At 44.1% G+C, this 25,976-nt stretch overlaps 1 protein-coding gene across 3 annotated transcripts in view; it reads left to right on the plus strand.

The window, feature by feature from the left end:
• The window catches only part of PIP4K2A (phosphatidylinositol-5-phosphate 4-kinase type 2 alpha), a 168,208-nt gene that overhangs the window by 112,917 nt on the left and 29,315 nt on the right, over window positions 1-25,976 (plus strand). For all 3 annotated transcript variants that reach the window (XM_012767309.2, XM_075997657.1, XM_012767310.3), the window contains exons 4-6: window positions 6,904-7,056; window positions 18,794-18,940; window positions 24,488-24,526. In XM_012767309.2, the coding sequence (XP_012622763.2) occupies window positions 6,904-7,056; window positions 18,794-18,940; window positions 24,488-24,526 (339 nt within the window). The remainder of the gene's footprint in view (window positions 1-6,903; window positions 7,057-18,793; window positions 18,941-24,487; window positions 24,527-25,976) is intronic.

The following is a 25,976-nucleotide window of genomic DNA, read 5'->3' on the forward strand; positions in this document are numbered from 1 at the left end:
GGCCGGCGGGAGCTCCAGAGGAATGAAGATATTCCGCAAAATGCAGTTGGCGCCAGTTCGCTTCTGTCGCTGAAGTCTGCCGGTCACTATGCCCGTCCCGGAACCAGTGGCTTCAAGGGGCCAGCACAGGCGGTTTCCCTGTCAGGGAACCAAAATGTTACAGCAAATGTCACAGCGGGTGGTCCTGAGGACAAACAGAGCGGCACAAGGAGAGTCAGAGATTCAAAATTTACTCACCCAGAGGGGTCTCACCACTGAATTCTGTTTTTTAATTTTTGAGACAGAGTCTCGCTTTGTTGTCCAGGCTAGAGTGAGTGCCGTGGCGTCAGCCTAGCTCACAGCAACCTCAAACTCCTGGGCTCAAGCGATCCTCCTGCCTCAGCCTCCCGAGTAGCTGGGACTACAGGCATGCACCACCATGCTGGGCTATATATATTAGTTGGCCAATTAATTTCTTTCTATTTATAGTAGAGACGGGATCTCGCTCTTGCTCAGGCTGGTTCCGAACTCTTGGGCTCAAACGATCCACCCGCTTTGGCCTCCCAGAGAGCTAGGATTATAGGCGTGAGCCACCTCGCCCGGCTGCCACCAAATTCTGAGCCCTGTCTACCCAATTTTTGCCACTTTTATTAGGTTGGCGTGGCCTGATGGGGTGGGGTATCAGGTGTAGGTTAGGTTATGTGCCAGATAATAGGTTTAGTATTATGCTGAGGCGGGTCTTCTGTGAGTGGTGGGGTCTCAGGTGGCTGATGCACCATATAATAGGCGGGGGTTCCTTTATCAATGAGGAATTTGTTTTCTAATGAGAGTAGGTCTCTCCAAACTCTGGGTCCATGTGGCTGCAGAGTTTTATCTGCCAGCTTTCTCATAGAGACAGGTCCACTGATAAGGGAAACCCCATCTATTACTTGGAGATTTGGGCACTGGAGACCCCACCCCTCACGGAAGCCCCACATCTGCATAATACTAACCTGTTACCGGCCCAGCAACTAACCGATTATCGGCACATCAGCATAACACTGAACCTATTACCTGATTCAGCTACATAATACTAACCTGTTACCTGGCCCAGCAACTAACGGATTACCTGGCGAATCAGCATAACACTGAACCTATTACCTGATTCAGCTACATAATACTAACCTGTTACCTGGCCCAGCAACTAACGGATTACCTGGCGAATCAGCATAACACTGAACCTATTACCTGATGCATCAACATAATACTAACCTATTACCTGGCGGGCATTAGCAACCGGATACTCCACCCCTGGACTACCTCAGCTTAATAAAAGTGGGAAAATTTGGGTAGATGGAGCTCAGAATTTGGTGGTGAGACCCCTCTGAGCCCACCAGCGAATAAACTTTGATTATCCAACTCTCCGTGTGCCGCGGTTTGTCTTTGGGACCACCCACTGTAACACTTGCTGTAACAGACAAGGGCAGATCTTCCATAAAGTGAACATTTTGCTTTGGAAGTGAAGATGACCAAACCAACCCTATAAAGGTGCCTTTCAGGCCTTAAGTTGCATCAGACCAGCACCTGAGACTCACCCTTTTAAAGTAGTTGATTACGTTGAGAAAGAATTTTCTTTTTAAATGGTGCCTTCTGCTAAGCCTTCTTTTTTGCATGCAGATCTGGTTTTAACTTGGCAGATTTCATCTTAACTTCCTCTGTTCTTTCTGTCCCCCACCCCCTGCTCCCCACCCCAAGCTTAGTATTGTGGACAGTAACCCAGAACTCAGCATTCCCGTGTAAAAAATTACTCCTTTCAGCTTTGGCATTCTTTGCTAAGAAAACCCATACAGTTTTAAGAAGAGAAAGAGTAGGAAGCCAGAGATGGAAATAGAAAACCCTCCAACAATTCTGACCATGTGAACTCATTTAAATAGACATGAAGCAGTATGCCACATGGTCAGGAACGTGAGGAATTCTTAGGATTGACGTTGTCCCCCCAGTCTGCAGGACTGGTAGGAAATTCTAAATGCTAGGGACCTTCCAGCCCTGCCTTTACGCTGCATGAACTGTCTGGCTCTGAGCCTAGGGTTCAACAATGCATAGTTTTGCTGTTCTGAAGGCTTATTCTAGGAAGGCAGCTCTTGCCTGGGAGAAGACAGCTCCTCCGCCTCCCTCCTGCAGTTAAAGTCAGGTATGAGCAGCCCTAGAGTGAGTCCAGGTAGCTTTGTACACACGTTAGTAAAAGCATAAATAAAGGGCTCTGGACTGCACTGGCGTGTGGCTGTAATTGATGATGCTTTCTACGCCCTTTACTTGGCAAAACTGAAAGCCTAAAGACAGGTTTGGTTTTGCACCAGCTGGTTCACACTCTGAATTAGTACTAGAAGGTGATCGTCACCATGGACAAATCAATATCGACTATCCCACCGTGATGCACTTTCACCCACTCTAGAGCCCAGGCAGGGAAACAGCAGGGTGGGGTGGGGCAGATGGAGGCTCTGGGTGAGTTCCCTGCAGGGCCCACCAGACGTTAAAGAACTGAGATGGGCAAGTCATTTCCGCTGTCTGGATCTCTGTTTTCTCATCTGTAAATTGACAGGTTTGGAAAAATCTCCAAGATTGCCTCCATCTCCAGTGTTCTTTGGTTATGAGATTTATTTACACATGGAGAGGGCACCTGAGGGTCACTCCCAAACTCTGTTTTCCTCAAGCCTTTCTGTTCGTGGCCACCCCACCTCGTCCCAGCACCCTGTGTAATGCCGTGACTCCTTTTCCCTTTGTGACCGAATGAAGCACACTGAGGAGTTTCCTATTTAATGTCCCCAGATAGCAGGCTGGTTTTAGGCGGCACAGCGACAGCTTTGAATATGTAAGACCTCCTTCCCTGAGCTCATTTGCTCTTTCTAGCCAACCTTGCTTGTCTTCCTGAATACATCTGGAATCTATAAAGGGTTATTTTCATGTGGCTCTAAGAACTATTGTCATCTCTTTCATCTTGGCCCAGATGTCCCAAACCATCATCATGCCTCTGCCCAGATGATGGCTGTACTGTCTTCTGACCAGACCCTTCTGGAAATGTACTGGATCACCTTGTAAGATCTGTGCTCTCCAGCTGTTCCTAAAGCAATGACTCTTGTCTTCGAGTAAATACATTTTTAGAGTTATGAAAAATCTCAATAGAGCTCTGAGCCCGCTCCGTCCCATGGGCTTATTCTCTGTCACTTTGCAGACCCAGAAACTGAGGCCCAAAGAGACTAAATGACATCTGCAAGGACTGACACATGGCAGAGCACCTTCTAGATCAAGACGAAATCCCTTGCTATTGCATTGTGCTGCCTTTAAACACACACAAGTGATTTTACCTTATTTCAAAGCGACAAAAAGTCTACAATCGTGATTTCACCTAATGGCAAATGCTTAGTCTTGTCTTTGTAAATTGCCCTTTTTGGTTACCGTGGAGAAAGCTTTAGACAGTAATCGCAGACACACCGCTTGACTCCGTTGTACACTAGTTTCCTTATGTTCAAGTGGGAAAATGCACCTGCCCTTTCCTCTCTCACAGGAAGGTTGTGTTGGATTTTTCCAGGCCTTGGAATCATTCCAAAGGATCAGGCATTTTGTGTAAAATAGCATTGACTCTTTTGATTTTCTTCTTGTCTATCAGATAAAGCTCTTAATAAATTTTTTTTTCATAGTGATATGAAAGGCATATTCTAGGTTGTGACAAAGTGTTCCTTACTTGTGGTATTTGAAAACCACAAGTCTTAAAAAAAATTATTTCACGTACTGGAAGTAAGTTTTGTGGATTGGGACTATGAGTGTGACTATTAAAACAGTGAATTGAAGCTGGGCAAGGTGGCTCGTGCCTGTAATCCCAGCACTGTGGGAGGCTGAGGTGGGGAGGATACTTGAGGCTACTATTGTAGCCTGGGCAACAGAGCAAGACCCCATCTCTATAAAAAAATTTAGAGAGATGTGGTGTCATGTGCCTGTAGTCCCACCTACTCGGGAGGCAGAGGTGGGACGATCACTTGAGCCCAGGAGTTGGAGGCTGCAGTGAGCTGTGATTGCAACACTGTACCCCAACCTGGACAATAGAGAAAGACCCCTGTCTCTTGATAAGAAAGTGAGTTGAGACAGATTGAGATTAGAATTTGTAAGGTTTTATATCCCAGGATTAAGACACAGCCAAAATCCCAATGCAAAGTCTGTGTAAATGATTACAACAATGCTCTTTGGAAGTGAAGGGAAAAGCAAAGGCTTTGGGAGGAGCTAAGGGGTTCTTACATTATTTGATTTTTCATTTCTGGCCCTTGATAAACTTATGCGTTGCCATGTACATAGCATTAGCGAACATTTCTTTAATTAATGAGTACAGTAAATGTCATGAATCGTTATTCTGAACTATAAAGCTTCCCATTTTAATCAAACTAGAGTTGGAGAGACTATAATAGGAAAGGCATTACTGTAGGTAAGTCTGTAATTATAACACCAAATACACCTGACTCCACACATATTACACACCGGACAAAACGGTACAACCACAATTCAGTGGACCCTTGGTTCTCCCATGTGGTCTGCAGACCAGCTGTATCAGCATCAAGTGCCTCTGAAAATGCCGCACCCGTGACCTGCTGGCTCAGAACCTGCATCTCCACATGGTCCCCAGGTGCTTTGGTTGCTCATTAAGTCTGAGCAGCACTCACTAGGCAGCTTTCAGTTTCGTTCTCCTGCATTGGCCCATGCGAAAATGTTACATTTTCCTAATCTAGTATGCATAAAAAAAACGATCTATGAAACTGGGGCTGCTACACTTCCATCTTTTGCTGGAGACAGTTCTCCTTTTACTCTTCCCTGCTCTGCAAAAAGTTATTTTACCTGTATTGTCAGTTTGGCAAAGTTTATACTCTGTTCCAGCTGGTCTCTTCCAGCTAGCTGGCTTTCATAGACATGATTGTTCCTGCTTTGATTTCATGCCTGAGGATCATTTGCAGTCTTACAATTCCTAGAGTTCTTTTTGAGTTTCAATAAATACTCTTTTGCAAATTAATGTTTGCGAGGAAAAAAGTAAGACTATTAACGAAGAGCAATGATTGCTTTTCTTTTTGCTAGTTTGTTTTAAACCCCAAAAGGGGACATGCACTTTGATTTTCTTCCTTTATATTCTAAGTGGGAAGTAGTGTTAATTAGGAGATTTTGTGAGAAAAAAAATGTAATTGAGAATTAGACTCTTGTTAAGATATCCATTTTCATTCTAAAAATCATTTTCATCTTTCTCCATCTATCTAATGAATTTCACTTATCTTAAAAATAATTGAACACTAGCAAAACTTGATGTTTATTGGGGGTTACATTGATTTCTTGTTCTCTCAAGTTTTCTAACAAGCAAAGGAAAGCAAATTCAGTTGATTGGCAGTGTTGGCTCTGCGCGTGGCAGGTGTGCCTGCTTGCTTTGGGATCGGGATGAGCTATCCCAGAACGTAACCACCCTGGGAAGTGAGGATTCGATCATGGGCCCCTTCCCTCTGCAAGTGCCAGGCACGCGTGAGCCACTGCGCCCTTGCACTCTGCTTCTACCCTGTTGAACCTGATGGATTCAGTCCCGTTGGATCTCATCTAGAAAGGAAGAAAAGGATAAGGAGATGTGAACATACTGGACAGAAGGGAACTCTTTCATTGAAATCCCGGGGCAGAACTGTCACCTGCCTCTCTGAAGACATCTGTCCCTGTTCCCTTAACTAGACAGTGTTTGGTCCACTGGGGCCTTTGAATGCCCACTTTGAGAGAGGAAGTTGAAGGGAGAAAGTCTGTCTGCCTTTGATCTCACACTGGTCCAGTGGGGCCCAGCGGGGAACGCAAGTCGGTGCTTGAGCACCATCAGCAGGGGTGAAGGCCACACTTCCTTGGATGCCAGGAAAACCCCGCTGGTCTGGATGGCCAGTGTCAGAAGGTTGGGGCCAGGTTTCCTAGAGGCTCTAAGAAAAAGGTGATTCCAACATAAGAGTCATGTGAGACAAGAAGGCTTGACTTGCCTAGTTAGAGTGTTGCTGGCATGAACCAGATCCTGCAATGAAATGATGCCAGAAAAGTCCCTCCTTGCCAACCCTGCGAGAGATCGGTAGTTCTCAGAAATGACTAAAGACAGGTGGAGGATGGCCCAAGTCCAAACCTTCTGAGGAGGAGCTGTTTTAGAGCATGCTCACCCAGGCTCCTGGCTCCTCCCGCCTGGCCACACCACGGGCAGCAGAGTTTATGGGTTGAGTGTAGTTTACGAGTTGAGAACTTGGGTTCTCAACACTAGCAAAACTTGATATTTATTGGGGGTTGCATTGATTTCTTTTCTTCTTCTCTCAAGTTTTCTAATAAGCAAAGGAAAGCAAATTCCAGCCACATCTGGGTTGGAATTCTTTCTAGCTCTTCCCTCACTAGCCGTGTGACCTTTGTCCAGTTGTTAGGCCTTTTTTTTACGCTATCTCATCTATAAGGTGGCGATGGCAGTACCATGGCATGGGGATGCCATCAGAATTCGGAGAAATACTCTGTGCATAATGCTTGGCTCGATACCTGCCATGTAAGGAGATTCTCAGTGACTCCAGAATTTTCTTTCATGACTGGAACCTAATTTTATTCAGAAGAAAAATGTGAGCTCTTGGCCAACTCTGAAAAGAAGAACAAGGTGCATAAAGCAACTGCAGTTATATTCCAGGCATTAGCCTGCTTGGAGGACCTTAGAATCGTAGTCCGTACTCGAGCTGTTCTTACTTCATTTGAAAGGCATGCCCTGCGAGTTAGCATGAACATAAAATGTTGTCATCCTATTTAGCAGTTTTTGCCAAACACAAATGCTTTTGAAAATTTACTATGGCTGCAAATTATCTGGGGAATCACAAAAGCACACCTTTAACGGGCTCTCTTCCCTCCTCTCCTCTTGCCCCAACCGAGAAGAATTCTCTGACCAGGAGCGCGCCCCTTCCCAATGACTCCCAGGCTCGCAGCGGAGCACGTTTTCACACCTCCTACGACAAAAGATACGTCATCAAGACCATTACCAGCGAAGACGTGGCCGAAATGCACAACATCCTGAAGAAATACCACCAGGTAATCTTTCCTTTTTCTTCATGTGACACTCATGAGAAGGTTAACATTCGTAACTATCTATCACGGAGACCAAAGGTTTAAATATAGAGTTAGGAAACAAAGAGAACACATTTAACATAAAAATCTCCTTTAGCCCGGTTTTCTAGAATTAGTGTGGCCGCATTACTGGCAGTTAACATTTCGGAATGCTTATGCTACAAAGATGCTTATTTATATAGCACTTTTAATCTAAACACTCTTGTGTATAATACGCCATAGATCACCACTCTGATCTTAAAAATCACTCAGTTTAAATCTGGCAACTTCTCAGAAGATTTTTTTGGAACAGAAGTTAGGTGTTGGGCTCTGAGTCTGTTCATTTATACCTCCAAATCCCATGCTGCTCTGACGGGTCTCTTCCCATCCTGGCGCCTTTTTGTCCCTGAGGACTGTCCCTTCATAAATGCCAGGGGGTGAAATGGACCACCCTTGGGAGCAGCGGGCTCTCTCTCATGGAGTAAATTCCGGCACAAGTTTGCCTGGTAGGGCGCCCGTTCCCAGGGCCCAGCTGGCTGTGCGAGGCCTCCCTCATCATGGAGTAGTAAGAGCATGAAGTCCAGCACCAGATAATCCTGGGTTCAAATCCCAGCACTATCATTTACTGGCCATGTGACCTATGACCTTTGAAGCCTCAGTTTCTTCATTTATACATTGGAGATAAAAATAAAATAAAGTTAAATTTAAAAGATAAAATTGGGCTGAGCACGGTGGCTCACGCCTGTAATCCTAGCACTCTGGGAGGCGGAGGCAGGCAGATTGCTCGAGGTCAGGAGTTCGAAACCAGCCTGAGCAAGAGTGAGACCCCGTCTCTACTATAAATAGAAAAAAATTAATTGGCCACCTAAAAATATACATACAAAAAATTAGCCGGGAATGGTGGCACATGCCTGTAGTCCCAGCTACTCGGAGGCTGAGGCAGGAGGATCACTTTAGCCCAGGAGTTTGAGGTTGCTGTGAGCTAGGCTGACGCCACGGCACTCACTCTAGCCTGGGCAACAAAGTGAGACTTTGTCTCAATAAAAAAAAAAAAAAAGGATAAAATTGAAGGAAGGCCTCTCCTTTGGGGTAAATTAGATAGACTTTCTGACAGCTTTGGTTACTCAACTGCCTTTTCCTTCTCTCTTTTTTTTCTTTGTTGTTTTGTTTCAATGAAATATACCCATGGTTGCAGCTATATTCTGGAGGGTTCCAATTACCCCAAGGCCAACCTCTGGAGAAGTGGATCTTTGCTAGCTATTTGAAAAAATTCTTTCTGAGATTAATTTTCTGACAAACTGATCTTACCAGCAGCACAGCATGACAGGTGGTTCAGCCCAGGACCTCAGAACCGCCCAGCTGTGCCCCTCACCAATGGCGTGACCTTGGGCAAGTTACCTAACCTCGGCACCTGCATATTGGCCCATAATATTTGGATAATAGTACCCCCTTTACTCGGGTGTTGTGCTGATTAAGTGAATTCATATTTATAATGTGCTCAGGTCAGTGTTTGGTATATAAGAAGTGCTATATCAGTGATTGAATAACTCATTAAATACCATTCTTGTAATTCAATTTCCTACATCCCAGCTCAAAATCATTCTGATGTGGTATTCAGTTGTTAACTATTTTAGGCCACTAGGGGGCCTGGTTTCTGGTAGAGCGTGGCACTGATGCAGAATTATGAAGATTTGAACCATAAGGAGTTAGATTTTTTTCCTCCAAGTTCTAGCATCTTGCCCTATTCTTTATTTGTGGCCCAAATTCTACCCTAATTTCCACTCTGTGCTGAGAAAGGACAGCATCATCTGTCAGACCGATGGAAAATTCATATTAAGCATAGCAAACTTTTATAAATCTCATTTCCTTCATTTGATTTTCTTATAGTTGGGAAAATAACTGAATGTGTTGATGTGAATGTCCTTTTCTTTAAATTTCTGTTAGGCGATAACAAAATCAGGTCTTAGAAATGATGATTATCAACTGATTAGCTAAACAATGTAGAAGAACATTCAAAAAGGGATAAATGGTTGAGAACCTACTTGAATTATTTCTCCTAAATTGACTAATTTTTTTTCCCACTGACTTAAATTCATTGGGAGTTTTGGGTCTTTTGGTTCAGCTTAATTGAAATTAAGAGGGACTGTCAATAAAATTTTAGAAATTTTAGAGGACTTAATGTAACTTTAGGACATTGCAAAGTAGATGAACAAGAAAATACCTTAGAAAATATCATTAAGAGTATCTTATTTTAACCTTTTGAAATATAGAGTCTTAATTTTTTAATTTCAAAGTGACTAAATCAATAAACTGACAAAATTAATAAACCTCTGCGGTTTCTGGGGACCTGACTTTGTCGTCTCCATGTCTGCTGACTCTCACCCAGAGTGACCTGCCCAGCCAGACACCAGCCCAGAGTTGGGAATTAAGATGTTGTTTAGGGATCGGAGCCCATGCAGGGAAGAGGAAAGAAGTAGGATCGGGCAGAGGGAGAAGTCAAACTGCCATGCCGGCCAACCAAACCTCAGCCCATGGGGTGGGCCCTGCAGAGCTTGCCTCCCAGATGCCCCTAGGCTGAGCCACAATGGCAGGCCGCCCTGGGAAGGCAGACCAAGGGGGAGCTGCCAGGGACCAGAGCCGGGCATCAGGCCTTCCCTGAAGGGATCACACTTCCCTTCCCGTGTGTTGATAGGCTTGCTAAGATTGCTTCATCTTTATCTCCAGAACGTTGAAGAAGAAGGCCTCCGAGCTTAATTTAGGGAAGCTGTTTTCCAGAGAGTGCAAAAGAAGGGAGATGAGGGGTCCCAGCCCAGGACCCCGTGAGCTCCCTCCAGGGATTTGGCTGAGAATGGGAGCCACCAGGCCCACTACCCACCACACTGATGTCCTCAATGTCCCTGTACCCACGTGTTGCTGTCCAGCTCTGTCTAGCAACTCCAGGGCTGTGCCCCGACACTGCAGCTTGGACTGTCCCAGGGCACACCTGCCCAGACACCGGCCACTCAGGGCCCAGCTCCTGAGTGTGTGAGGGGTAACGGGATGGTTCTGGAACCCTCCTGCTTTTGATACTAACTAAGCTTCGCATCCAGGCTATGTATCTTGAGGAAGCCATGGGCCGCTCAGAGCTCCCCACCAGGGGTGATGCTCAGACGCCATCTGTACTTATGATTAAGTACCTTATCACATTTTTTACAAAGTTATTTCATTTTTAATGATGATTTTCTGTGGGTCTTTGTTATAGTGTGTAACAAACAAAATTAGGAGCACCAGTTTTTGCATTTGGGTATGTCTACATTATCTCAGTACTAAGAATTTTTGTAAACACTACAGAAAATTGTTCCTTTTAAGCCTGATTTTATTAAGCTTAAGTTTTATTTTTATATCAGCTTAAATGTAGTCATCCTTATGTGTGTTTTTTGTAATACTTCAACACTATTTGAAACCAAAATAAATTATATTAATTGACACTTTAACAGACCATTAGCCCAAAACATACCAAGACATTGAATCAAGGGAAGTGGGATTATTTATTTATTTGGTCATTCTGCAACAAAGCCTCTTCCTTTCCCTTTATCTTTCATGTTAAGTATGTTGTTGGCGTGATCTATAAACATAGCCAGAGGCACAATAAGGATTACAGATAATTTAACCTTTCAAAAACATTAAATGAAACAAGACTTTACATTGAAGTACTAATTTGATGCTGTATTAAATTGTCACTTCAAGCCTCTAAAAAAAGAAGATGAGTGAAACATGATAATAACAGCAATTTCCAAAAGCCGGCGCCCAGGTTCACACTATCACGCGGAGATATAAATATTTATCTGTGGCAGTCCATCACTTAGAACTCTCTGCTGCAACCTCCAGTCAGCTGTGAATCTTTTAATGGCATTTCATTTTGCATGAGAAGAGCAACAGATCTGGGCTTCATAATCCTTGTTATTCTTGGTGAGTGTCTAAGAGCAATGGAAACCAAGATCTTGTGGCTGTTACATTTTATATGTTTTTGAAAGCCTGATTCCTTGTCATCCAGATATTATTGCATCACAGTTCTAACAAGCCCACAGTTAATGCAGGGAAAAAGTTCGAAGGGAGACTTAAGAAGAGAGAAATTTTGCCTTTGTTAATGATGTCATGACATAATTTGTAAGTAGATTTTTTTTTAAGTAGACAGAAAAAAATAAAAGCTGTTAGTGCTGGAAATGCAGATTACGACAACAAAAAGAAAAAAAAAATTACCAGCAAATAGAAAAGCTTCTGAGAGCACTCTTATTAAAAACAGAAGCTACATAATTAAACAATGGAGAGAAGTGACAAGAGATGCCCAGCCATAAAAATGCAAATGTGAACAGTGCTTAATAAAAATATTTTTTTAATATATTTTTAGAGACAGGGTCTTGCTCTGTGGCCCAGGCTGGTCTCAAACTCTTGGGACCAAATGATCCTCCCACCTCTGTCTCCCACGTAGCTGGGTAAAAACAATATTTTATTTTACCCCCCCCCTTGTAAATAAAATATTTTATGCAGTGAGTTTAACACTAAGAATAGGGAAGCTGACCCTGAGAATAATTGTGATTGAGCTAACTGTACGTATAGTAAGCAGCGGTGATTATCAAGTTCGCTTTTTAAAAATTCAGGAGTAAATATTCAGCACCTATTCAGGTAAAAGCTCAGTGTCATCGCTGCCTTATAAGCGTCTGAGTGCGGCCCCTCCAGGTGCCAGACGGAGCCGCTCTGTTTGATGTGAGAGGGAAGCTTGGCTGCAGGTGACCCAGGGAGCCCAGACAGGTGGAAATGACAGGTGGCATTGTGCATGGGCGGAATGCCTTGGGGAAAATGCCCTATTTGAGGAGCCGTTGAAAGGAGCGCTCTCCAGTGTCCTGTGGATGCTACCTGTGCCGGCACAAAAGAGCCAGCGCCTCTCTCTGATGTGTGCTCGTCTTTTCTGAGCCGCGCGCGAGACGGCCAGCATTGCGGGGTGTTCGGTCCATGTGCAGCCTGATCCCCCTTGGGACCCGGAGTGGCCTCAAACGGGAGTCAGTGGGGCCACTCGCTTCTAGACAGGAGCCTGCCAGGGTGCATTCGGGCGCTGCACCTGGCAGGTGTGTGAGCGAGACGTGGCTACACCAGACAGGCAGCGCCTGCGGTGATGAGGCCCTGTGGCCGGTGGGGGAGGATTCCCCTGTAGCTGCAGCAAGACCGTGGTTGATAGTGAAAGAAATGTCTGGAAATTAAACGTGGAGAAGGGAGGAAGCAGAGATTCCTTAGATTGTCTCGTTTATGATTGAATGAACCCAGTTAAAAGAAGTGAAGAGGTAGTGAGGATGTTTTTAACTGTTATAAAAAAGAGGATGCTCATGCCAAATAATAGATGATTAGAGAAAAGCCTGACATTGGGGTGCCCCCAGTACATGCTGTTCTTGTTATTTTTGAAGCTTTTATTTGCAGGTTATTTTGTGAATTTGTCTATGATGTTTACATTTTTGAAGTGCTCAGAGTTGTGATCCTAAAACCAACATAAGACAGAATTGTTTAGTGTTTCATTTCTATTTACAAGAATATTACCTCACTTCTAAGCAAATATTATACATACGCAAAGAGACATATGCAGCATTATTCATTTTTGGAAAGTCTGTATTTCAAGGAGAATCCTCGAAATTTGGAGTTCCCATTATGCCTTTAAGATGCAACCGGTGTCTCAGAAAGCCTGTTAGATACTCATCAGGTGTTCATGGAAGTCTCCCTCTCTGTCCCTTCCTTCCTGCCTTCTGCACCCCTTTCCCCAGGCTGTTGGTGTCATCTTGCTCCTGCCTGCGTCCCCTGCAGGCCCTATTTCCCTCATCTTCAATTCTTCAGGACAGGGCATCTTAAAATCAGCAAGTTGCCCCCGTGTTTGCTTGGGACACTCCCAGCTAAGCAGTTATGCCCAGAGATCCCTCCCCCTCCAGGGGTGAGGACAGAGAGGGGCAGCCAGTCTCTACTTGCTGTGCACGTGGTTCTGTGGTTTAGAGAGGTCACCATTTATGAATTTTGTCAGTATGCACACACTTTGGGAATTTGGGGGAATTTAGAGTGTGAATTCAGTATAAATCATCAAATGTAATTTTTCTCCTCTTATTTAGTGACAAAGTGATATCACCAGGGTCATCATTCTTCGCTACCTTCTTTCCCCAAAGTCACATTCCTCACGTGGTCTGTAGTACACACATGCAGTAACACCTCTAGAACACGTAAACCTCGGCCATTCCCGAATTCTCCCCCAAGTTAACCGTGTGACAGCCATTTTTATGAGATTTAACATCCTTAAACAATTACTTTGCAGTACCCCTTTCTCAGCCAGCATATGCCTGCTTTTTTCCTACTTCCTACTCTTTTCTTGTGTAATGTCCCTCATTTATCATGGCCATCATGAGAAGAATCTTGGGCTTTTCCTTTCATCATAAATCACATTGCATTTTTCTCTGGCTTCAAAGTCCTGAATTCTCATATTTACAACACCTGGAGGTGAGAGTCATGGGATTAATTAGAAAGGTAGCAGGGAGAGTAAGTCTCTGCAAGAGATATCTTGGGTGTTGTTTTTGTTTTAATTTGCTCCATTCATTTATTTATCCCACAGTTATGTATTAAGAGCTTCTTCCATGCTAGGTCCTGCTAAGTGCTGGGGATTTTGTGCTGAACAAAATGGCTAACAGGGCCGCCTTCACGAAGCTTAGGCTAGGCAGAGGAGCTGTATTAAGCCAGTTACATTTAAACTCTCTGTGGGTGTGAAACTCAAAAAAGAAAGGTTGTTGACAGGAAATTGTAAGTTTGGGAGGTCCTGAGGATAGAAACGGAAATGAAATGTAGCCTGTACGCAGAGGAGAGTAAGATGTGAGGGCCACACAGGCCAAGGCTCTCAGAAAATTCCATAGTTAACGGTCACATAGAAGAGGGAGAATTGGCCAAAGAGTAGAAAAAGGAGGGACAGAGTGGAAGGACAACAGAACGTGGTGTCTCAGAGGGCAAGGAAAGAGCGTCAGTCAGGAAGGGCCTCGTGAAGAGCGTCATGTGCTCAGAGGCTTCGGGAGAGAGAAAGCCCGAGAAGTGTCTGTCAGATTCAACCCCTCAGGGTCACTGGTGATCTCCGTGGGAACAGTTGCTCAGAAGGGGCAGGAGGGATGGAGCTACAGGATGGATGGGAGATGAGGAAGAGCAGAAGATGAGCATCGACAGCTATTTCAAGAACTCCGGGGACAGAGACCATAGATGTAGAAAGATGTGGGCCCAAAGAAGCGATTATGCTGATTTTTACCTTTTTTTTTTTTTTTTTTTTGAGACAGAGTCTCGTTTTGTTGCCCAGGCTAGAGTGCTGTGGTGTCAGCCTAGCTCACAGCAACCTCAAACTCCTGGTCTCAAGCAATCCTCCTGCCTCAGCCTCCCGAGTAGCTGGGACTACAGGCATGCGCCACCATGCCTGGCTATTGTTTTTCTATATATATTAGTTGGCCAATTAATTTCTTTCTATTTATAGTAGAGACGGGGTCTCGCTCTTGCTCAGGCTGGTTTCGAACTCCTGACCTCGAGCCATCCGCCCACTTGGTCTCCCAGAGTGCTAGGATTACAGGCATGAGCCACCGTGCCCAGCCTTTACTTTTTATTATAAACATTTTCAGACATGCAAAACATTTAGAGCGTATAGTCATCAGTTAGATGTAACAACGATTAACATTTTACCGTGTCTGCATCATTTTTTTTCCTGAAGTATGTCAGAGTAAATCACAGACCCAGCATCTCCTGTCTCATGACTTAAATACAGTTCTCTGAAACATGGCGACGTCTTGCACCCACAGAGTTGACAGGAATTCCTCAGCATCACCAGGCACCCAGCTGAGGGCACAGTCGGGCAGCCTCGGTTTCCCAGGAAATGTTCCTTTCAAGCCAGGATCCAGCGAGTGCCAGACAAGTGTGTCTTTGCAGTTGAGCGAGTGTTTTGGGGTTTTGTTTCTGTTTGTTTTGGGAGAGAGACTTTAGCATGTTTAAACACTGTTGAGAAGCTGCCAGTGGAGGGAGGTAGGGAGGGAGAGAGAAAGAGATCGAGGATCCCAGACTAGGGGGGGGGGGTGTCTAAAAACCCGACAGGACGGGTCCCAGCGTGGCTGGAGAGATTGGACTTGGAAGGCACCCCCTTCTCCCCTCATGCCAGAGCACGGGGCAGGTGGGGAACCTCCTTTCCGTGCTGGGACATCAGGAAACCAAGGCCACTCCCTTCCGATGGGTGCGTCCTCTCTTTCCCTGTGAAGTGGGATAAGTTGCACACAGACAAGAGCCAAGTGTCTCTGCAGCCCCACTCACAGTGCCGGGCGCGTGTGTAATGGCCCCTGTCCACCAAGACCCGAGGCCTCTCTGTGGTTCTGCACATTTTAATCAAAGAGACATTTTCTCCTGGTGGGATTTTTAAAAGATAGTCCAAGATGAAATATACATAACCTAAACATTTGTACCCCCATAATATGCTGAAAGAAACAAAGCCACTCACCACCTAGGGGACCTGGGGGAAAAAAAAGATAGTCCAAGATGAGAATAGAAACTATTAGAACTCTAGAGGAAAAAGTTGGAAACACTCTCCTAGACATCGGCCTGGGCAAAGAGTTTATGAAGAAGTCCCCAAAGGCAATCACAGCAGCAACAAAAATAAATAAATGGGACATGATCAAACTACAAAGCTTCTGCACAGCCAAAGAAATAGTCATGAAAGTAAACAGACAACCTACAGAATGGGAGAAAATTTTTGCATCCTATGCATCCGATAAGGGACTGATAACTAGAATATACTTAGAACTCACGAAAACCAGGAAGAAAAAAAATCAAATAACCCCATTAAAAAGTGAGCAAAGGACTTGAACAGAAACTTTTCTAAAGAAGACAGAAGAATGGCCAACAAACATATGAAAAAATGCTCAACATCTCTAATCATCAGGGAAATGCAAATCAAAACTACAATGAGATATCACTTAACCCCAGTGAGAATGGCCTTTATCAAAAAATCTCCAAACAATAAATGCTGGCGTGGTTGCGGAGAGAGAGGAACACTCCTACACTGCTGGTGGGACTGCAAACTAGTTCAACCTCTGTGGAAAGCAATATGGAGATACCTTCAAGCGATACAAGTGAATCTACCATTTGATCCAGCAATCCCATTGCTGGGCATCTACCCAAATGATCCAATGACACTCTACAAAAAAGACACCTGCACTCGAATGTTTATAGCAGCACAATTCATAATTGCAAGGCTGTGGAAACAGCCCAAGTGCCCATCCATCCAAGAATGGATTAATAAAATGTGGTATATGTATACCACGGAGTACTATTCAGCTCTAAGAAACAATGGTGATATAGCACATCTTATATTTTCCCGGTTAGAGCTGGAACCCATACTACTAAGTGAAGTATCCCAAGAATGGAAAAACAAGCACCAGATATATTCTCCAGCAAACTGGTATTAACTGAGTAGCACCTAAGTGGACACATAGGTACTACAGTAATAGGGTATTGGGCAGGGGGGAGGGGGGCGGGGGGGGGCGGGTATATACATACATAAGGAGTGAGATGTGCACCATCTGGGGGATGGTCATGCTGGAGACTCAGACTTGTGGGGGGCGGAGGGGAAATGGGCATTTATTGAAACCTTAAAATCTGTACCCCCATAATATGCCGAAAAAAAAAAAAAAAAAGATGAGAATAATCCCAGCAGAACAGCACACAGAGGGGCTGAGCAGCAAACCTGAAACTGGTGTGTGCCCCGAGGCAGAGTTGTGGCTTGCAGACCTCAGAAATAACTTCCTCGGAGGAGGATTGCCCCGTGCGTGTCTGTATGTCAGAACAGGAATAACCTTAAAGTTTCTTAATGGAGTTTTGAATGAAAATAAGTAATTATTATCATCATCTGCAGTATGGTACACAGCATGGTGTGAACTATTTTGACACACTGTTATCTGTGATCCTCAAAACAACCTTGAAGGTAAACATTGTGGTGCTTATTTTCTGGAAAATGAAACTAAAATGTGGATTGATTTAGTAACTCTCCCAAGATCCCACAGCTAGTAAATGGAGGTGCCAGGTTGCATGCACGCATCTTTCTGGCTCATAAATTTGTGTTTTTTCTACTGCGCTTACACAGATTCCCCCAGTCTCTGTGTTTTAAGGCCCATCCACTCAATTTTTCTTCAGAGGCGAGGAACAGCAACTCTTTTTATTTCTTTAGATCAGATGTGAGAAATTCTTTTCAACCAAGGGCTATTTACCACCTGTTTTGCATTAGCAAAACTATTATATGTTGCAAGGAGAGAAATAGAAAATGTTCCACTCATCTGATTTCAAACAACAAGCTCAGATGAAACTGTATTGAGAAAATACATCAAGTGAAAATATAGAGCACAGTTATTGTCAGTAAGAAAAAAAGGCAGAAGCATTTTTAAAATTTGCCAAAATTCTGGGTGGCAAAAATCAAACTCAGATATTGATGTTGTTGATCTTTAATGATAACAATTGAAGACTTATTAATTCTTAAGGTGGTTAATATTACCAGAGTTGATTATTAACAGTGTTTACAACCAAAAAGCTTAAAAGGATATTCTAATTATCTTCTTATTCTTATAGGGTGCTCATTGAAAAAAAGAAAGAAAAAAATTCAACTAGTATAACTTTGATCCTTTTTTGAAGTTACCTCCTATTTCTGTCATTGCTATTTGGTGAGCATTCTTCCAGGTGTCTCTGTGTACATATACATAGTGCCTGCAATGTTTACAGTGTTGTGATCATACTATTTATGCTATTCATTATCCTGGAGATTTCACACAACTGTAGATGCAGAAGAGCTTTTTTGAAATCTTCTTTCCCCTTCATTTTAGAGAAAGGAAAAAAACTTTCCTTTGGGAAATGCAGTGAGACCCATAAAAGTCTGCTCTCAAGGAGAAGTAGCTCCATCTTGTGGTTTTCTGGAGTATGGCCATTGAAGACTGCTGAAGTTCTGTTGTGTTTTTGCAACTCCCCTTGGAAGTGATGTCTGTCAGCTCTGGGACTTGTCCAGTGGATTTGATGGAAACCAACACGGGGCGCCCAACAATCCCTGTCTGCCTGTAGGGCGGGAGCGAGGGCTCTGTGATTACAGGTGCCCCTCCCCTTCACCCCTGCTCTAGTGGGCAATTTAGCTCGGAAATGTTAAAGTCTCAGTGTAAAACAAAACTGGGACTAGAGCCCAACCCTCCCAGCTTGCAACACTGGGCTCTCCAGTTTCCTCTTTGATCTCGACTTCAACACTGTTAAAGAAAAGTTGACGTTAGCAGCCAAGTCACTCTGCCTCAACCTTGTAGAATTGTCATCGTTGCTTTTGGATAGAAAATAGAGACCCTAGGTAGGGTGTAATTTCACATAAAAGAAATTCCAAAAAGGACAATCATGTGGCCTCTTTCCTTCACTATTTTATCCAATTTTTGACCTTACAAATGAGTTTGGAATGTTAGGGAATCTATCTCTTTGGAGATAAAATTGAGTTTTTTAATCTGTATATAGATGGTAAACACATTGGTAAATCTGATTGGTAAATAGCAAAAATGTGGTCATTTCCTATAAATAGGACCTTAATGGTTGGAGTTTTCACTTTGTATAAATTCTATAAGCATATTTATTTCACATCTAAACAAATAATCTTTTGATTGGATTTTTTTTTTCTTTCTCTCCTCTGCAGTACATAGTGGAATGTCATGGGGTCACCCTTCTTCCCCAATTCTTGGGCATGTACCGGCTTAATGTCGACGGAGTTGAAATATATGTGATTGTTACAAGAAATGTGTTCAGCCACCGTTTATCTGTATATAGGAAATATGACTTAAAGGTGAGATTAATTTTCTTAATTTTTGTAAAAATAACTCAAGATCATAGAAAATGCTTAGTAGGTGCTCAGAGCTTAACCACTTCAGTACCAGTGTCGACTATAGTCGATAGCCACAGATCAACGTGAGTGTTGACTTTAGTCGACAGCCAAAAGCTTTTGCTTTTATCTCTGCAGTTGCAGTGTGTACATTCAGCTAATAAGTTACTACAAATCTGTGACCTTTTAACAAGACCTTAGTAGGAGTTACTATAGTTATTTTCCTAAAGCTGCCTGTAAAGTAAAAAAACTTTCAGTGTTTTAGAGATTTCCTCATCACACAAGAGCAAAACGGATTTGTCGTCAATGCACAACACAAACTATCATGCGGACTGAGTGCCGGCTGTGGGCAAGGTTTTGTGGCCGGTGAGTACGGTACTGAAGTGGTTAAAGCTACCAGACAACTAGCAGTATATACACCTCTCAGTTAAGCAGTCAGTGCTTGCTGGCTCTACCGAAAGACTGTTGTGCATGTTAGAAATATACCGTTTACTCAGCACCAGCTACATAGCAGGCACTGTTCTAGGTGCTGGGAATAATGCGATGAACAAAACAGACCAAACCTGCACTCAAGGAGCCGACATTCTGGCGGTAAAGACAGGAAGTAGGTAAAAGAAATAAGTAAGCCATGTAGTATTATTTGGGAAGTGGTAAGTGCTATAGACAAAGAGGGGAGGGATATAGTTTTAAATAGAATGTCCAGGAAGGTTTCCCTGGGAAGATGACATTGGAGCAGACTTGAGGGTGATGAAGGATTGAGCTCAGGAAAGAGTGTCCCTAGCAGAGGGAACGGTAAGTACAAAGGCCCCCAAGATAGGCCATTTCAAAGACTTGGGGTGAGAAGGGGTCCACTGGAAATTCTGACAGTGGAGTGACGTGATCTGACTTCCAGCATCACCAACTCTCGGGGAAATGTCAAAGTTAGCTGTGACTGGCTTGAATGCCAAATCCAACTCAGGGGCCATTTTTACAAATAAAGTTTTATTGGAATATTGCCCTGCCCATTGTTTCTGTATTGCCTGTGGCTGCTTTTGCACTACAGTAGCAGAGTTGAATAGTTACTGCGGAGACTATTATGGACCACAAAGCCTAAAACTTTTACCCTCTGACTTTTCAGAAAGTTTGCCAACCCTGGTCCACCATTTGTTCAAGTTTTTTGGTCTCAACCCTTTCATACTTCTAAAAGAGGACCCCTCCCAAAAGGTTTTGCTTATATAGATTGTATCTGTGGATATTTACAGTATTCAAAATTAACATAAAATAGTTAAAATATGTTAACATATTTTTATGAAAATAACTATTTTCCAAAAGCAAAAATTAGACACTTTACATTTTTTGCAGATGTTTTACATTTTTACAGATTTCTATGATGTCTGACTTAATGTGAGACAGCTGAAATGTCATATCTAATTCTGCTAACAGTCTATGATAGTGTTATTTCATTGAGGTCTACAAAAAATTATAACTGCACACAAAATATAGCTGGAAAGGGACAGGGGGATGTTTTAATAACTTTTTTGGATAATTATAGATATACCAGAACTTGGCAAGAGGTGATTTCTCAAAGCTTAGTTACATTGTGGAATCTTAAATCACATCAATGAACTTTTAGTACTCTTTTCATCAAAATCCATTGATCTGTTTACATGCATTGGTCTGAAATGCAAAGTCAGTAAAGTTGTATACTTGTCATTTGGGACATATTTGTTCACCAAGTTATGTGACTATCACAAATATTGACACCTCATTATATATTATCAAAAAGTCACATCAATGTCACCACCAATGTTATCAGATAAGTCTTTTGCATTTGGGGAAGCTGTGAAGCTCAGGGTGGTGGATACAAGTTTTTTTAAAGTATACTTTTCACTTGAAAGCTCAAGTTTTATTATTGTCAACAAGTCCTGTTGTTTTCAAGGAAATGGCACCACCTACGTATGGCCTGGAGTTCCTCTGCAACAGCACTCAGCCAAGTCTAATAGCTTTGTTTGTTTCTGAGCCAAATATCTACCAGATGCCCAGATCCGAACAAACAGATTGTTTTTTAGTTGCTCTATCATGTAAATGTCTCATGGAAAAGGTGGCTAGTTTAGCTCATAACTCAAACCATCACAACAGTAGTTCTTGAGAAACCATTCCTTCTTTATAAAAAAGAAGTGCTTTTTGCATACTTCCTACGCAGAGTGTTGAAAAGGCATGTAACTCTGGGGTCAAGATTTGATGCAGTTCATTTTATTCTTTCATCAAGCAATAAATGAAGCATTTATTACTTCATATGCTAACTAGATGCCTACTTGTACATGGCACTGCCTTAGGCTTACAGAGGTTCAGCAGCTAACAAGCCATGAAAACCAGAGTTTGTAGCTTCGGAGGTTACAATAAAATGATGTCACATCTCTTCAACGATGCTAACTTTTTTATTTTGGGTTTTTATTTGGGATACCTGTTGGTGCTACTGCTCGATTTGTGCTAAGCTGCCAGCAGTTTTTCCCAGACAGAGAAAAAGGCAAATAACGTCTCCATATTATTCTAAAAATAGTTTTGACTTTGTAGCCTCCTACAAAGGTCTTGGAGGGCCCAGGGTTCTGAACCACACTTAGAGAAATGCTAGCGTAAGTGAAGGGAATGGTCGAGGCTTGTCTCCTAACCTGAGGTCAGACAAACTGGATCAACTCCCCAAACACAGCCTTGCCCTGTCCTGCCATCAGGTCTTAGCTCAAGCCATTTTGTTCCCCCAGAATTGCCCCTGGGGAAACCGCAGCCACCCTCCAGGGCTCTTGCCCGTGTCCACCGTTCTTGGAGCCTTTGTGGTGCTGCTCAGCGCACTCTGCTGAGTATTTCAGGAGCGTGAGCTGCTCCTACTCTCCCGTGGAAGAAAGGCAGAGTGACCTCTGAAGCCACACGTCCTGGTCTTATGGCTCGTGGCTCCTGGTCTTGTGACTCACAAGTGGCTGAACATCTGTGAGCCTCAGTTTCTTCGTCTATTAAAACAGGGATACTGGCTGGGCAGGGTGGCTCACGCCTGTAATCCTAGCACTCTGGGAGGCTGACGCGGGTGGATTGCTTGAGGTCAGGAGTTCTAAACCAGCCTGAGCAAGAGCGAGACTCTGTCTCTACTAAAAATAGAAAGAAATGAATTGGCCAACTAAAAATATATATAGAAAAAATTGGCTGGGCATGGTGGTACAAGCCTGTAAGTCCCAGCTACTCGGGAGGCTGAGGCAGCAAGATTGGTGGAGCCCAGGAGTTTGAGGTTGCTGTGAGCTAGGCTGACGCCACGGTACTCACTCTAGCCTGGGCAACAAATTGGGATTCTGTCTCAAAAACAAAACAACAACAAAAAAACAGGGATACTTTTACTTACGTTTGCAAGGTTGCTACAAAAATGGGGTGAGATGCAGATGTTGTGTTCAGCGTAAGGCATGGCATATTCTCCAAGTAAGTGCCTTAAGGGCAAGTGTTTGTTCTACTATTTTTTATCCCCCTGAAATGCCTAAGATAGTGCCTTAGACAGGTAGTGTCTAGTAAGCGTACCTTGACCTAAATTATACTTGGGGGTTTGGTATCCTAGTTTTGTCTTGCATTTCGTAATTTCATCTCCCCTTTTAGCTGGTAGAAGAGACAAATTCTGTTCTTGCCAGGACTTTCAGTTGTGTTGGAACCTGTCCATTTGGTATCATTTGATTGCTTAAACTCTCTGCCTTACTTTTTATTTTTGTTTTAATTTTTTATTGTGAATGAATATGAACTTGGATGAGTTTTTCTTTCCAGGCTAATGACCAGCATTTACATAGAGATGAAGTTTCCCTCAGAATCAGATGCAGAGTAAATTATTTTGTAGGAGGGGGAAAAAAAAACCCACATAAACCAACAACTTGGTTAAAGTTACAAAGTAGAATAAATAGCTTCTTTCCTCTACCCTGCAGTGTAGACAGTGTTCAAATATTACAAATGTCCCATTAAAAAGAAAAAATTGGGAACATTCTTTAGAAATTGATGTGTAAAAGAAGATATCTGTGGCCCATATTAAGGGATCCCCAAAGGAAGGAAAGTAGACCAAGGGTAGGGACAGTGGCTGGGCTCAGCTGTGCAGAGTGGCACGTGCCGGGGTGATGGGATGGGTCCTCAGGTTTTCTTTGATAAATGATTCACACGGGCCATCTCCATTTGATAGTGTTTTCCCGGGCAGGCAGCAGGGTCTCAGATACCCCAGTCCTGGGGAAGGAGAATTGCCCCTGGGGAGACGCAGGGCCTGGTCGTGGCCCCCTTCCCCAACACGAGGCGTCTCTTCAGTCCGAGTTTCTATGTCTGTGAGCCTGATCCATGCCCGAGCTGCTTGAATGAAAGTCGGTAATCATGTAAAACATTTTGATTTCTCTGGAAATGGCCAATCTAGAAGATGCTTTTGCTTTTCCCCAAGTCAAATATAAGCTCTTTCAGTGCTTGGCTAACTCAGGTATTCCAGGGCAGTAAATGTCGATTTCGGAGGTGGCCAAGCAGACAAAGGGCTTTGCTGACCCAGCAGCAGTTTTGGTTCCAGTGCTGGGAGGAAGGGAGCCCAGCACGTTGGTCTGTGATCTTTCACTGGCCATTGACTCAGTGAACGCTGAGCATCACCAGGCATCTGCTGGGTGTTAAGACACCACAGTAATCACCAAGAAACAGAATAAATAGTCATTGTTGTAATCACATATTTAGGAATTCACTAGAACATTTGTCTCCCAGCTCTTCTCTTGAATTAAAATCTTCCACAAGCAAAGGGAAGTTTCTCTGCTCGAATGCTACCCCCAAAGCCTCCCTGTTGGCATCTCAGGTGGACTCGGGTCATCTTGGACAACCCAGAGCTCTGAGGCGTAGTTTTGAAAACCACTGCAGTGGAGCAGCATCTGCTGAGATCAAGGACTGTGTTTTCCTCCACTTTTTGACTCTGTGCTCAGCATAGGGCCTGGCACAAAAGAGGTGCAAGTAAACGCTTGTCTTTGAAGGAACCTCCAAAGTAAAGAGGGTCAGAAAGTGGCCGTGGGGGACTGACACACGGCACGTGGGCAAGAAATGTCTGTCAGTGACCCGAGAATGGGGGAGAAAACAAAGTGCCATAGAAAAGGCAGTCGCAGGGCTGGGCCATGCCCACCACTGGAAAGGGGCACCTCATGCCTCAGTGGTCACCGCAGCTACTTCCACTTTGCAGATAAGAAGGCCAACCATTCTGGCAGCCGATGCGAGGAGGAAGGCATGCGTTTGATCCAGCGTTTAGTAAGTCATCGTTCAAGTGCTTTTCAGGTTTTCTGATTTCTGGCAGGTGGACAGAACCAGAGAAAGATAAGTGAGCGTGACAGAGTCAGGGCTGGAGCAGTGGCCAGTGGCCAGGACACCTGCAGAGGGAAGGGGCACCGGAGCCGAGCAGGTGCTGATCTATCTTCCTCTCTGCTCTGCAGGACTGTTTGCATATTCTGCACATGTGAAACCCGATGCCTCGAGTGTGCATGATTTTATTATTTCTTTGTATTGCAGGGCTCTACAGTGGCTAGAGAAGCTAGTGACAAAGAAAAGGTAAGCACCTTGCCACGTTCCTCTGCATCCTTTGGGGCGCACGTGAGCAGCCCCACTCGAGTGTGTTCTTTCTCTCTCGTGTCCCACCACTGCGGTTCTGCCGTTTCCCCTGCTGCTGCCACCAGCCAGAACGCATCCTCATAGACCCGAGGCGTGTTCTACTTCATTTCTCTTCCTTAGGTTGTTGAATCATGAAATAGTTGGGGGGTGTAAAAATGTGGTGGGAAGGAACATGCCACGTGCAGCACGCTCTTGAAAACACAGCCACCTGTGCCGTCAACGTGTGGTGGCAGTCGCGGCTCAGAGTGCGCTCCTGCAGGCCAGAGCCAGCCCGGACACCACTGCACCACTGACGAGCCGGGTGTGGCCCCGACCGTGCTGCTTTGCCTCTCTCGAGTCTGTTTTCTCACCTGTGAACTGTTAGCTTGGATGAGCTTCAAACTCCTTTCCAACTATAAAATGTTAAGATATGATCAGAGTATTCTTGTTTGCTTCAAAAATTAGGGATGAGGGGACCACATGTTTTTCTCTTCTCGTGATTCATTGGACCTTAGACAATATTTGATCCATATTTAGCTTGTCATACATGATTATAGACAGTGTCACGTTGAAGGATCAGTTGGAATGAGAATGTAGGGGGTAGCTTCCTGGGTGTAAACCTGAACTGACCCAGACGAGCATGTGCTTATATGTGAAAGGTGCCTTTATACTCTGCGCTTCCAACCCGTCACACCTTATTTGGGAAGTGCCGCCTTTTCTTGGGAGCAGGGCTCAAGGTTGGTTGTTCGTTAATTTTTTTTAGAATGATATCATCTGGTGTTCATTGGAATTTTTACAGATTTTTGTAATCTGCTTTCATTTATTCACTCAGAAGTATTTGTCCTAGCTTCAGGGGCTAAAATCATGAGCCACACAGACCCATCTAGCAGGGCATGCAGACATTAAATAGGAGGAGATGCTATCATGGGACACTGTCGGGGACACTTGGGGGACTCTGGAGCTCGCAGCAAGGGTACCTGGCTCAGGCTGTGCAGGGTCAAGGAAAGTCTTCCTGGAGGAGGTGATATCTGAAAACCTGGAGGAGGACAGGCAGGAGTTAGCCAGAGGAAGAGCAGGAGGTGCGAGGGCACACGGTGTGTGTGTGTGTGGGGGGGGGGATTGGCGTATTAGCTGGCGGGAGAGCTGGACGAGCTGATGGAGTCACCCCGAGGAGATGGGGGACGGAGCTGGGGGAGTGGAAGTGGGTGGTTTTCAGAGAGATGTGGAAAGATGAAGCGACAGAGCTCAGAGATTGAATTCCAGAGGTGATGGTGCCAGTGAGCGGGTGGAGAGAAGGATGTTAAGGATGACCTCCAAGTTCCTGCTTTGGCCAGTTGTGTAGGTGTTAATTCCTCTAACTGAATTAGGGAACAGAGAGGGAGGGAGTAGTTTAAAATGTCGGTATGGACCG

This window comes from Microcebus murinus, chromosome 25 (assembly GCF_040939455.1).
Source record: "Microcebus murinus isolate Inina chromosome 25, M.murinus_Inina_mat1.0, whole genome shotgun sequence".
NCBI lineage: Eukaryota > Metazoa > Chordata > Mammalia > Primates > Cheirogaleidae > Microcebus > Microcebus murinus.